This window comes from Falco naumanni, chromosome 1 (assembly GCF_017639655.2).
Source record: "Falco naumanni isolate bFalNau1 chromosome 1, bFalNau1.pat, whole genome shotgun sequence".
Classification (NCBI taxonomy): Eukaryota; Metazoa; Chordata; class Aves; order Falconiformes; family Falconidae; genus Falco; species Falco naumanni.
This window is the reverse complement of record NC_054054.1, coordinates 26835049-26848761: the sequence shown is the minus strand read 5'-3', so window position 1 is coordinate 26848761 and position 13713 is coordinate 26835049. Positions and strand designations below refer to the sequence as shown.

Sequence of the window (13713 nt, the reverse complement as noted above, 5' to 3'; positions counted from 1 at the left end):
TCTTACTGACAGCGACATGCTAAAGGAGAACAGGCACCATGCAGAAGACAGTAACAATCATCCCATTCTGATCAGGTGGAAATCCCAGTGCAAACTGGTGGTTGCACTAGAAGTTTTTAGATCTCATCAATGACTTTTTGGATATGTTTGTTGAATGGCTGAAAAAGAAGGAAGGTGGTCTTAATCATTCCTGAGAAATGTGCAAGGTCAAGCTGCAGGTACAACTAATTGAAGAGCTTCTTTATAATAGTGAACATACTGAAAATCAGTATTTCTTTCTGTGCAAAGATGACACCCTTTTCTCAAAATCCATGACAGTAACATTCTTATTTTAAAAGGGGAACATAAAAAAGAAAAAAAAATCTTTTAAAATAATTAAAGTAACTAGCTAGATGACATAGTTTATAGAGAGGATGCCCCCTATTCAAAAAGGAACAACAACAAAATCAACACGGCTACACAGCACAGTGAAGTCTGCTATGAAAACATCACCCTCCAAAGAGCATGGAGCCACATCCAATAGAGCATAAACAGGAAAGAGTGTAAGCTCTGGCAAGTTGAAGGTAAAACCTTGCTGAAGCATGGCAAAAGTTTCAGAACCGAATTATTAAAAGCATACTAATTAAACATCTTCAGCAAAGCCTCCAGAAGCAGGAAGCCCTCCAAACACTTTTGTACGGCCGAATGATAAGACTTATTCCAGGAGAGAGGTCTGGTTTCTTAAAAGTGTCATTAGAAGACATTTTAAAACAAAATAAATAAAATGAGCAGAAAAAATCATCAAGACCAGGTGCTATCCCATCCATGACTTCTACAGGAATTTAGAAATGGTACACCAAATACTAACTATTCTGTGACTGCAATCTGTCAATTAACAGACTGAACACAGCAAACGTGAAAGAAACCAAAGGATCCCAAGAGGAACAGAGTGCCACTCACCAGAACATCTGATTTTCAATGGGCAAACAGGTTGAAACAAAACAGTAACAACAACAAAGAGCAGACACTGCTGAAAAATGAAGTTATGGGAATGAGTCATTACACTTTACATAATGGGAAGTCTTGTCTAAGAAAAAATAAGTTTTAGCAGATCTGTAAGTATATCAATAAAATGCATTAGGATCCAAAAAGTTTCCAACAGTCTCATACCAGAGGACCTTAAAATAAAAATCCTGTTGTGAATTAATTATTAACTGAGAGAGAGGGGACAATGGGTGCAAATAGATGACTTTTTCACAATGAAGGGAACAAAGGGAACTTACTGATGGAGGCAGAAGAAAACAATATGAAAAAATATTAGAAAATTAACTGAACAGTGTGTATAAAATTTACTGAGATAGTCAGATCTAACATTACAATGAAGAACTACAGAAAAATGTCATGCTACTGAGTTGTTACAATATGAAATGAAAGAAATTCAGACTAAGGCCGGGTTTTTCCACCTGCATTAACTCTGCACGTATAGCAGTAGGCAGCACAGCATATAAAATTATTCAGGAAAGATACTGAAGTCAACACAGATGTTTTCTGAAAATGTCAGCTCAGTGCTCAGAAATAGTGTAAAAGAGAGAATGTTAAAGAATAATAAAAAAATTATCATAAAGTATGTACACAACATGGTGCACACCTTGAACACCATGGCTGAGTCTGGCCACCTTGGTTCTAATAGGATACAGAATAACCAGACAAGAATGATTATAAGCATGCAATAATCAATTTATGTGGAAGTTAATCAGGTGATTCTTTAGCTCAGAAACCAAAGGAGTGACAAGACACAGGATACATACTTACTAATTGTAGGTGGGTCAAAGAATATTTATTATAAAGCAAGAACTATGAGATATCCAGTGAAATTTTCAGCGAAGTTTAAAACAAACAAGTGAAGTTACTTTTTCCACATATGCATTAAACTTGAATTTACTGATGCAGATGCCATGGATGCTTATAAAGTACAAATAAGTTCAAGAAAGAACTTGATAAATTAAGGAAATAAAGTTCCATTGAAAGCTATGATGAACACAATCAAGCAGATTTAAGAAACCCTTAAATCACACATTAATGGAAGCCAAACCTGACCACTATAAAAATTATACCATTAGGCTATAGAGACCTTTGGCCTAAATTCTTATGTTCTTACAATATGAATGTGTTCCTCACAAGTCAATGACCTTATTTGCTTGACGTTGCTTGATTGGTGCCTCTATAATATGGAAGCTACATTAAGATGTTCTGGTAAGAAAATTACTTTTTCCTCACAGCATTCTAGTTAAATAGTCAACTCTAAGATTCTGTGGCTTTGTTTTTTTCATTTTACTTTTACCAAATTATCTTAGAAGCAGCTATTCCTGAAAATAAAATTAAAACTTACCCGTTTGTCCAGCGTTCTTTCCCTTACAAAGCCAAGCAGCTGGTCATTGACTAAAGAAAGGTCTCTCTTGCCCGCAGTAATAATTGTAACAATAACATCATGTCGAATGGCTTCTTCTGGGTCATGGGATCTAACCTTCAAATATTCTGTTACAATCAGAAACGGGAAAAGCTTGGATTTTTTAATGTAGATATGATGTATTACAATTTATTAAAGTTAAAACAACTGAATGTCAATCACATATCACAGCCATATAATCTATAACATATATCTACATATAACTGCCTACAGGAAACATATGTTCCAGCATTTTCTATGTTAAATATAAAACAATTATATAACTGTAAATATTAGAAGAATATAAAAGTGAGTACCTTTTACAATAATCTCATTTGTAACAAGTAATCAAGTGAAATAAAGCTGATTATAAGGGGCGGGTTTGATTATAAGCTGAAAATAAGGGGTGGGTGGGACAGTGAGAAGAAATAAGAAGAGCAGAGTCTCTCATTCCCAAAGAACTAAGAAGTTAAATAATAAATGAAAAATACTGACAATTGCTGTAGGTTAGCTTGCATCAAAAAAGAACAGTATTTTCAGTTAAGCCTGAAATTGTACTCATAGTTTATTTTAATGCTGAAGTGAAGGAAGAAACTTCATCATTTAGATCAGCACAATAGCATTTTCTAAATTCAATGGAAGAGAGTATTGCAGAACACGCTGTTTTTAAAAATAAATCAAGATGTTGCACCAATATTTGCTTTTACTTGCCAAAAGTTTCATTAGAATCTGAAATCACTTTAAAGCTCATTCTGCGATGGGTAGCTTCTTAAAGACTCACTCTGACAAAGCCCACACAATGCCATACACTCCTCTCTAATAACTAGTCCTTGTCTTCAGCAGAAAGCTATTACCCAGTAGTTAGCTCTTCCACCCAGCATTGTGCACTGGACTTGATACATTTTAGAACTATACTGCTATGTACAGAAATAATTACATTCTTCCCTGCTCATTTTCTTAAATTATTCTAAACCCCTGTATGAGCATCTCACCAGTGAGGTCTTTTGCTAAGTCTGGATGGTTCATTAAACAATGACTGGCGAATTTCACACTCTCTAATCTCACAGGGACATGGATATCATTGAACCTAGAGGGACAGAAGATGATGAATGTTATTTTTTAATTAGCCTTGCAAATCAAGATTATTCTCTATGTAGTAACATGTGTTGATAGTATGTTCCATTAAATATTAGAATACTTTTATATGGAAAATAATACAATAGAAACGCTTTGAATTTATCTCCATAATGTACCTTACACAAATTTTTATGTTATTTCCTGTGAAATTAAGTTAGGACTAAAATTAAAGGATAAATACGCTATATACGGGTGGAAAAGTTGACCAAGTGGATTTTGTCCATTGACTTTTGAACATAATTCTCCATACTCTGTCAACCATGTGCATGCATATGTGTATATATAAAAAAAAATATAAAAACATAAATCACCATATAACATGTGCCATCTTAAAACATTCACTTATTAAAAAAGTCCTATTCCTGTATTTGCTCAAAAGGAAATATCTCTTCACTCAAAGAGGTAAATGCCAAATAAAACAGATATAGTTGCAGATATAGCTGAATAATATGAAATTTCAGACAATGCTAGCATCTCTCTTGTGTAATTTCTGCTATATAGTGTGTTGTCTATCTAACCTATATTCCCATAGCTGACACAAATATAGCAGCAGTCCTTCAGGCTTCTTCATTCTAAAAACTAACCGTATGCAATTCTCCACTTCGAAGATTTAACAAAAGAACTTGTTCAAATACAGCTACATCCTCTAAAAACACAACGAAAAATGTAATACTATGAGTAAATTCAGAACAAAAAGAATAGACATTTGGAATTCTATCCCCATTTCTCTTACCGCCCAAGAAAGCACTGCCAAAGAGGACGATTCTGTGTGGCCAGATCAGAATCTTTGGAGCCAAAGAGTTTAGCCAGAAGTCGAACAACAGCCAAACGTTCTTCTCCATCATTGCTCTAAAAATCAAAACATGAGAAAGGAACTGTAAATCATTATCTGTAACATCTTAATAATAATTTCTGGCTTCCTTTTCCTTCTGCTTTTATAAGTTATAATAAAAAGTGAGTTTGAAATAATTTCTGATATCCTCAGTCTCCCTAATTAGAGTAGTAGATGAATATGAGTAAAAATATAAAAATACCTATTAAGTTAACATATTACAGCTATTGAAGAGATGGCCGTGCTTTGAAAACGTCTTCTCTTCCAGGAATAAAAACCTCACGCACAGTAGTTTGAATAACATACATCCTTAACAAATTAAAAAATGAATGATCTTATTTCTTTTTTAAAACATACTCATCAGACTATTTCATGTGTGTGGAAAAGACACCAATTAAGGTGTTATAAATACATGTGCACTAATAAAAGATATAAGAAATTTCACCAAGTACCTACATCTTGGTTATTTTTGTTAGTTGCCACCACACCCTACATATACATGCACAGGCATAAAATTATTTATTTTGTCTACTTACAATCTTATGGAAGACAAAGGGCTTTTTAATTAATAAGAACCCAAACCCCCAAATCAGAATAAGTTAGCTATTTCCAAGGAGTCAAAAGAAGTCAGCTGACTTGTTAGCTGATTATGATAAATCTGAGAAAATATTAAAAAAATATCCCTCTATTATTAAAACATTATTTCAGAAAATTCTGCAAATCAATACTAAAGCTGACTCACTTGCATTTCTTGAGAAGTCAACACAGCCTAATTACTTTATAAATTTCAAGTGAAATCCAAAGACTAAGTACATATAACTTTTGCATTAGATCATATGAATTTATCATTATAATTACTATATATCGTGTGCAAATATATGTTTGCAAGCACAGAAAGCACACAATTGTATACAACTTTCCAGTGTCCTTCCTTTAATACTACATTTCTCTTTAAAATAAAGTGTTAAATATGAAATTTTTATCCCTCCAGTAGAACACTTATTTAAAATTCTACACCTCTACACTCTTAATAGCCACACAAATTTTATTACTTGTCCAAAGCTACATTGTAACCTACCTTCAGCTTGAATTCAAGCTGTGGCATGACAGACAGCAGTAAATGAGGATCTATGGCAAAAAGCTCTTGTATCAAGTCAAATACGTGTTCTGATAAGTCACTTACTGAAGACTTTCCCAGTACCAGAACCTGGTTAAAAAACTAGAATACAAACACTATAATTTAGCAGATTTTCCTTCATTAATGCAAACACTATTTTAAAAAAGTGTTTTAATTTAGCATCATTAATATTCTAATTCTAATGGAAGGTACTCAATGAACATTTTTTTCACTACATCAAAGCATTTCACCCTTAGTTTTGTCTCAAACAAATTACAAACAAACATTCTTCATAGTTCAGTTCTATTGCTTCCATCAGGATTGCTTAATTCATAGTGATTTCACAATTTAAAATATCAATAACCATCTCACCAGAAAAATTAATAAAACAATTGTTAATTTAAAATGTATATTCATCCAGTAGAAATCGAGGGGAGAAATTTAGTATCTCATTTTAAATTTTCTTATAATTTAAAAACAATCCAAACTGAAGGCCATCAAATGTTGAAAAGGAAGCTTCTCTACTTTTAATTAATTTTAAAGAATGTCAGATGACTTGTCTTGTGGTATTTGACAGTAATGTATCAAGGCTGCTAGCAAACTAACATAAATCAAAACACAGTAGTCCAAAATAGGAATGATTTCTTTTGGATTTGTTAAATTTTAATAAGCTTGATATACTTCCTATTAGATACTGTGGGTTAATATTGGTATTATTTGAGCAGTGCAAATGCTACAAAGCTATTACACACTTGAATAAGAAAGTAGGAAGAATACTACTACACCAACTCAAAGGTCACTCTATGGACTATCCTGTTTCCAGCTATAACTAGTTGCAAAAACTTTGAAGTAACAGAGGAATTGGAAAGCAGCACTTGTTAGTGAGATTCTTGAGCTTTTATTCACTGATTAATCTTTTATGAATTTGCCTAATTCCCTTTTTAAACTACTCTGACTTTCAAGAATTCTATTGGCTTCAGCACCAACGAAAGGCAACAGAATGGACCAGACTACAGCCTCCACAAGACTGTAGTAGCTATTTTAATAGGTAGAACATACAACACTGACATTCAACAAAGGGAATTCTAGTAGAAGGAAGCCTTACAAAAAACTCATTTCTTTTAGTCTTTATGACTAAAACAAGTTTAGGATGAAAAAAATCTAGTAAAAAGCTGGTTTTTTGAAATGCTTCATCCTAAAGCTTGGTATGAAATGAGGCTGTCTCGTTGCTGGACATACGAAACACTAACAATTCCTTTTGTTGCAACAGGATTTTTTTGGCAGTCACCTATTTTAACAGCCTAGATTTCGGCTTAGTTTTAGAGTGAGATGGGTAAAAATTCATTTCCTCTTCACTTATTTGAAACACCTTGCATACTTCTTCAACACCAAGCTAATATCCTATTTGGAAAATGTTATTCTTGTAGCTGCATTACAAAATGTGCAAAGAATACTTGTTACTTGTAGGTAACATGGATTAATTAATTTACATACATTGGCAATACATGGTTCAATGGTCTGGACGGTCCTTTTCAACAGGACTTTTGCAAGATCAAATGCTTGTTTATTAAGGTTCTGAAATAAAGAAGATATAATAATAAAATTTTAAAAATACAAACTATGTCAGATTAATTTGCTCTCCCAACCTTGAAAGACCATGAATTTAGAAAGATATGTTTTACCATGAACTTATTTGTTTTCAAAGCTAAGTTCAGTTATGTTAATTCCACAACTACAGACCCAGAAAAATCCTAAAATTTTTCCATACACTTAAGAGAAATTGAACCCAAAACCATCACTTCTAAGACTTTATCACTCCAATTGTTACCTTTAGCATTGTATTCATATCTATAAAGTTTTCCCATGCAATCACATTAAAAAACTTGAAGAAACATCATCACACCTCCACACTTTGATAATTAACGTGCACCAAATTTTGCCACTGAAAAATGAACTAAACCAACTTACTATTTAAATATGGTTTTGTTTCCCCTTCACATACTCATTGAAGGTACACCTTGTAGCAAATGTCAGCTTTTTCTAAACGGTAAAACTGTGCACGGACTTCTCCATGGACTGTACTGTCTGGTCTGTGATAGCCTACCGAAAGCACTTACACTTGGACAGTCAGATGCAAACTTTTCAAATGAACATTTGATTGCAACATAACAAATCTGAACATCATTTTTATTATCCTTGAGCAAGATAAGAATGTAACTGCACATCTGAAAAATGTGACTGTCCAAATCTGCACAAAATCCAATATGCAGTATCTCATCTCATCTAGGGATTAATGCAGCATGGAGGGGGGGGAAGAAAAAGCCACACACAAAAAACCCAAAAGGCAGGTCTTTTAGCTGATTGCCCTGAAAATTACAAATGACTGCAGACAAAACACAGTTAAAGCCTAAGGATGACTGATCCTTGGAAAGACAGTATTTGGCAAGTCTACATTGAGAATGACTCCCTCATGCTCTTTTAGCTAATGAGATGACAAACCAAAAGATAGTTCATCAACTGGTAGTGAAGCGAAACAAATGGCCAAGGGCTCAAACAAGTACCTCCTCAGTCACTACAGCACTAAACTGATGTCTCGTTATAGAAGACAGACTGGTACGTATAAACTCTTCTCAAAATCAAACCAGCACAGCTTCTCTCCAAACTTGTTGGCCGGTATGCCTGTATTAAACTAGAGGACTGCCAACCTCATACAGAAAATATATTTTATTTGGATCTTCAATACAGTTTCAAAGATTTCTCTCAATGACATTGTGTTGGGTTTTTTCCCCTACATAGGCTCACCAGCGCTAAAAAAAAAATGTACACCACACAAAAACCAAACCGACACCACATACATCCACAAAAAAAAACCCAACCCAAAACCCACAATCAAACCAGAACCCCAAAACCCCTGAAGAACCAAACACCAAAACAAACTAGAAAAGACATATATCTTGATAAAAACCCCCAACTATTAATCAATAAACAATTAATCAATCTCTTAAGAGACAAAAGAAGCCTTGAAGATCTGGATTGGTTATACTGTAGAGGATGCATAAGAAAATACTGATTTTAAATACATGAAATATATGTTTTTAAGGAATAACCTTGATAGATTGTTAAGAAAAATATTTACTAAATATCACTGGCTTTAAAGTCAACAAAAAGAACTACAGTTTGATGCCCTATGTGGTCTGAGCAAAACATGAAATGCCACACTGCTACTGAAAACCTGGATTCAATATAGGAGAGCCACATTAGCACACACAGAGAGAACAATGTACAGTAAAGCCACTTTACTAAAAATGGATGTACAAATGAATATAATTTAGATGCTGTGGTAGACTCCATGTCAAATCCAGGTACTCGTATGTTTTGCTCTTTTTTACTGCAATATTGTCTTACAAATGTAAGAGGTTAAAAAACAAAACTAACAAATAAAAATAATTCAAACAAACAAAAAACTCCACCAAAATCCAGAAAGGAATATAATACATTATCCAAACCATATATTTCAGCTCCTTTACAAAGACGAAAGTGCAACCGTCTAGCCACACTGATACTTTTATTATTTCACAGCAGAGAATGACTAGTATTCAATTGCTTTGCACAGACAAACAAGCATTGTTATTACATGTTCTCTACAAGAAAATAAACTGTGCTTTCTGATTTATACACATAAGGAGAAACAATTATTATAATCACAGAATTTCCTAGGAGATGTGTTCATGAAAGGAGAACATAATTACCACAGTCAAACTCTGCTAGGCAGAGCAGGCAAAAGAACTTTCTGTGGGTTCTTGTTTTTTGGGGTTTTTTAAAACTACCATGGTAAAACAGTAGTTTAAGTTTTGTTGTTATAGGAAACAAACAGGTTAATGCAGACCAAAACACTGACCGAAGTCTGACACTGAGCAGTGACCGCAGCTTATTATTTGCTCAGTCATGATGGCCAAGACCCATAAGGACTGGCCACCAGTCCTCTAAGAGATTATAAATATACAGTACAACCCAATATTTACACCAAGTTTACCTCCCTCTATCAGAGCCTTGCTTGAGCATTTCCTTCACTAGGCAAAATTAAATGATTAAGCTAACAATGTTAATGCTAAAGGATCATGTCCATTTTTACTTTGCCTACACCAAATAGTCGCAACACACTGTTCCATTGTACAAGGTTTACACCAGGTCTTTGCATCCTCAGAGCAACGCTCACCATTGTTAACAGCATCACCCAGCACCTGACACACATCTCCACCCCTCTATTCCACTCCTGATCTCTACTGCCTATAACTGATTAGAAACAACTTACAAAGAACAGCATGTTTTCAAAACTACTCTTTTCCCATTGTTCTGAATAAGAGCCCTCCCTTCCTGTTAGCAGTTTTAATAAAAGACATCATCTCGTTGCTGTCAATAAAAATGAGTTGACAGAATGATATTCCCATCTCATGGTCACAACAGAAGGAATGCAAACTAACCTCAGATGATAAGATACTTTTATGTACCCATTGCTGAGATCTCACAGCTAAATGACAATGGCCAAGGCTTAGTCATTCCTGTGCTATACATTTCCATGAATTCCCCCTCTCTAGGTAACCAAAGTAATAATCTCTGCTCTTATGTGCTAATTTAACTTTAATTATGTAGTCATGGATGGAGCTGCCTTAATTTTGTCATTATTTTAAACTAATAAATGAACAAACAGAAACACATACTTGGTAATCAAAGCACAGTTCATTTACTGTAGGCTCATGCAATTTTCAGTAAGAAGCACAAGTGTTTTAGCAAAGGAATTTTCTTGGTCAATGCAGGCCAACACCAGCCTACCTCTCACTTCCCCTGATTTCACAGCTAAGGGAGTTGCCTTTGTTGTGCCTTCCAGTTTATTTAGCCATTACGGTAAAGGTAGTTCAAAAGCTCAACTGCAGACCCAGTGACCAGACAGTAAGTCACACAATGAAACTGGACAGACAGCATCAATGGCACTTCACGAAGCTGACTGTAAAGGGGGAGACTGAAAAACCTGTCGAAGTAGCTGCATAGATGAGGCTGAGACAACACCTGCATGACTGCACCAATCTGCTAGGCGGGGCTCACATAAGACTGCTCCAGGATGGGGGGGCATGTCACTTATAAGTGAGCGAAAGGGATGCCGAACTCTGCAAAGAGCAGAAAGCTTATGGAACCCATAAAAGAATATGGAGCACTAAAAGCAACTAAATAAAAAGACCGGGGGGGGAAGCACTACACTTCAGGCAATAATTTGGTTTTATTAAAATAAAAGTTTAAGGGGGAAAGACACTGCAGGGGGAAACAACTAGGGAGTTACTGGCAAGCTGAGGCAAGCAGCAAGTCACCACAGAAGTCTTGTGGAAGTCTTCCCCGTGACCCCTGTGTCATTGTGCCCCCCCCCCCCTTTTTTTTTTTTTCAAACAAATCACCACCACTACCCCAAAACAACCCCACCCAATAAAACCCCAACATCTTTTCAACAAAAAAAATGCAAACAACCCAAAATCCAAACCAATCAACAACCCACAACCTTTAAGATATGTTTTCCTATTACATTTGCTTGAAAATACTTTATTTTTGTTTCAGTACAGAGTTCCTGAGGTAGCAAGTAGGCAGAATCTCTTGATACTAAATAATCTAGACACAGCTAATGAACATCACCAAATTGGTTCCCAAAAGAAATTTTCAATCCACTGTTACAAGGCTGGGGAGAAAAAAAAAGCAGTCGTGACTGCTGAAGTGTGTGGAGAGATAAACAACAAGCAAAAGGCAGTAAAAACTGTTATAATGGTATACTACTATAATATTTTATTTTGCAGACCTTGTGTGCAGGAATGAGGTTAATCAAAATCGAGTCCAGCAGCTCCTGAGTTACTCCATCGCCTTCCATGATGATAGAACTCATCAAATCCAGCATATGCATTTGTACCTTCTGGTTGTGGCTATTACTAAGATGATAAAGAATATTATCAATACTAATTTTCAGACCTGATGAATACTAACAGTACTGTTAAGAAACAATGTCTGAAGCTGTCCAGCTTGCCCTCCCATACACTCTCCACATTCGCAAACTATTTTGTGCCTTTCCTTTCTTATAGAAAGCTTCACAAACCTAGAACACGCTAGCTTTGCTTTAAGAAGTTAAACAAATCAAAAAAGAAGAAAATAACAACCATGGAAATGCAAATGTAGGTAAATGAGTCAAAAATGAAGTATGTCATTGTAACGTGGACAAGAAATTTTAAAACACATCTGCTTTTAGACACACACCCCTCCATATTTTCAGAAATTTGCACTGATTTTTCTTTCCCTGTATCTCCTTGTTTGGAGGAATAAAGACTTGTTCTGTTCAGACATCTGTATTTGTAGATTATGCAAGGATTCAGCCTACCCCCAAAACTGACGATATTTTGACATTTTAATATAATTGAAGCAATTCAACTTACTTGATAACTGAAAAAAGAGTCCTAAAAAGCTGAATAAAAATTTCATTGCAATCTTCCAACTCAAAGCAGATGTTGTAAGATTTAACCCAAGCTAAATTCTAAAACAAAAATAGGATATTCAGGATATTACAACTTCATATTAAGTCACATAAAAATAATCACATTAGTTACTTTTTTTTTTATTTAAGGAAAAATATTATATAAAGGACAGTAAATCCTTTGGGGAAGGAGATGGATATTTGCTGTGCATATAAAGAAATCTTATTACAAAGGGGTTTTGCAATATACAACCAGAAAAAACCCTAAATATAGAATAATCTAATTTCTTGTATATCAAAACAGATTGACAGAAACTGTTATCGTAACTCCATGTTTCTAGATTTTTTTCTTCATGCTATGAAACAATGCAGTTTTAAACATCAATAAAAGGTTTACAAACAAGATACTTTTCCTAAATGCACACTGATAAAACCCCCACACTTCTTGTCAAGAGTAGGCTTTTCTAATGTGTTTAAACAAGTATCTTATATGCTTCTCCCATCATCAATATAAGCAGATTTGCATTTTAATCAGCATTTGAAATGCTCTCCTGATGAGGTAATATAACCTTAAGTGTGCATGATACAAATATCAACGTACAGAATTGTAAGTAAAGAGGTTTAATGTTAATAAATACCAATCATTTTAACATGTCCTCAACTACAGGCTGCATGAACTTATTAAATGCAAACAGAATTATAACTACTAAAAGAATCAATTCATTGAACTTTAATGAGTTTGGTGTGATTTACAGAATAAAAGAAGTTTCCCAAACATACTGGCTCATCTGGAAAAAGACTGATTACATTTCTTAGGCTTACAAGCAAATATCATATACCGAAATTTACAATTACTGTGTTACCTCTAACAAGTAAAAGTATCTGTTAAATTGAGGGCTCTTCGTGTCCTCCAAGCCTTTTAATTGTCTTGTAATAAACAAGAATATGTCCTGTCAAAAAACAATAAAATGTTTACAAGCTTGATTCAGCAGAGAATAAAAATACAACCCTTTAGTAGTGACATCTACCCACACTTACAAACTCATGATATGAGAACATTACTCTGTCTTTTTTAGGCCCTGAGACAAAGCTATCACTAACAAGACATACTAATTATCGACTTCCTTTACACATCTCTGGCCTTTCAAAGTACTATACTGACTCACAGGACTAAAGCAACATCTCTTTAATAAAACTGAATATCAGTCTAAATGTGAGTAAAAAATTTTTTTCAGTTGGCTTTTTTTTGTTTGGTTTTGGGTTTGTTTATCTTTTTGGAGTGGTGGTGGCTTTTTTTCCTCAGTAAGAGAATGAGGTAGAAAGAAAGCCTTTATTTTATAAAGCATTTTTACCTTAAGTTTGTCATGGGAAGTATATGGAGCTTCAGGAGCATAGATACGAAAGATATCAGCCAAGCAACATGCTACAAGGAGGCGCACATCTTTATTGGGATTCCTGAGGAAGAATTCAGATGCAAGGTGCAAGGCTAATGGGAGATACTGTTGCTTCTCATCCTCTGAGTCCTGGTCCATATCCATGAAAGTTTTTACCACCATCTGAAAAACACAGGAGAAAAAAAAATTAGTTTCAGTGCTTTCTACTTTTATTCCTAGCTACTGAACAATACTTTCTAAATGGATGCAGTGCTATCAGTACACGTTCCACTGCACAATGACAGTACTAAAACTGTTTTGGTAGGAGAA

The 13713-nt window shown here is 34.6% G+C and overlaps 1 protein-coding gene across 3 annotated transcripts in view; it reads right to left on the bottom strand.

Annotated features, from left to right (window-relative positions):
- PDS5A (PDS5 cohesin associated factor A) overlaps positions 1-13713 on the bottom strand; it is an 85353-nt gene that overhangs the window by 37338 nt on the left and 34302 nt on the right. For all 3 annotated transcript variants that reach the window (XM_040587087.1, XM_040587104.1, XM_040587093.1), the window contains exons 3-11: positions 13363-13566; positions 12874-12960; positions 11973-12070; positions 11348-11474; positions 7006-7086; positions 5473-5613; positions 4296-4411; positions 3418-3512; positions 2369-2514 (exon numbers count right to left, since the gene is read on the bottom strand). In XM_040587087.1, coding sequence (XP_040443021.1) covers positions 2369-2514; positions 3418-3512; positions 4296-4411; positions 5473-5613; positions 7006-7086; positions 11348-11474; positions 11973-12070; positions 12874-12960; positions 13363-13566 — 1095 coding nt within the window. The remainder of the gene's footprint in view (positions 1-2368; positions 2515-3417; positions 3513-4295; positions 4412-5472; positions 5614-7005; positions 7087-11347; positions 11475-11972; positions 12071-12873; positions 12961-13362; positions 13567-13713) is intronic.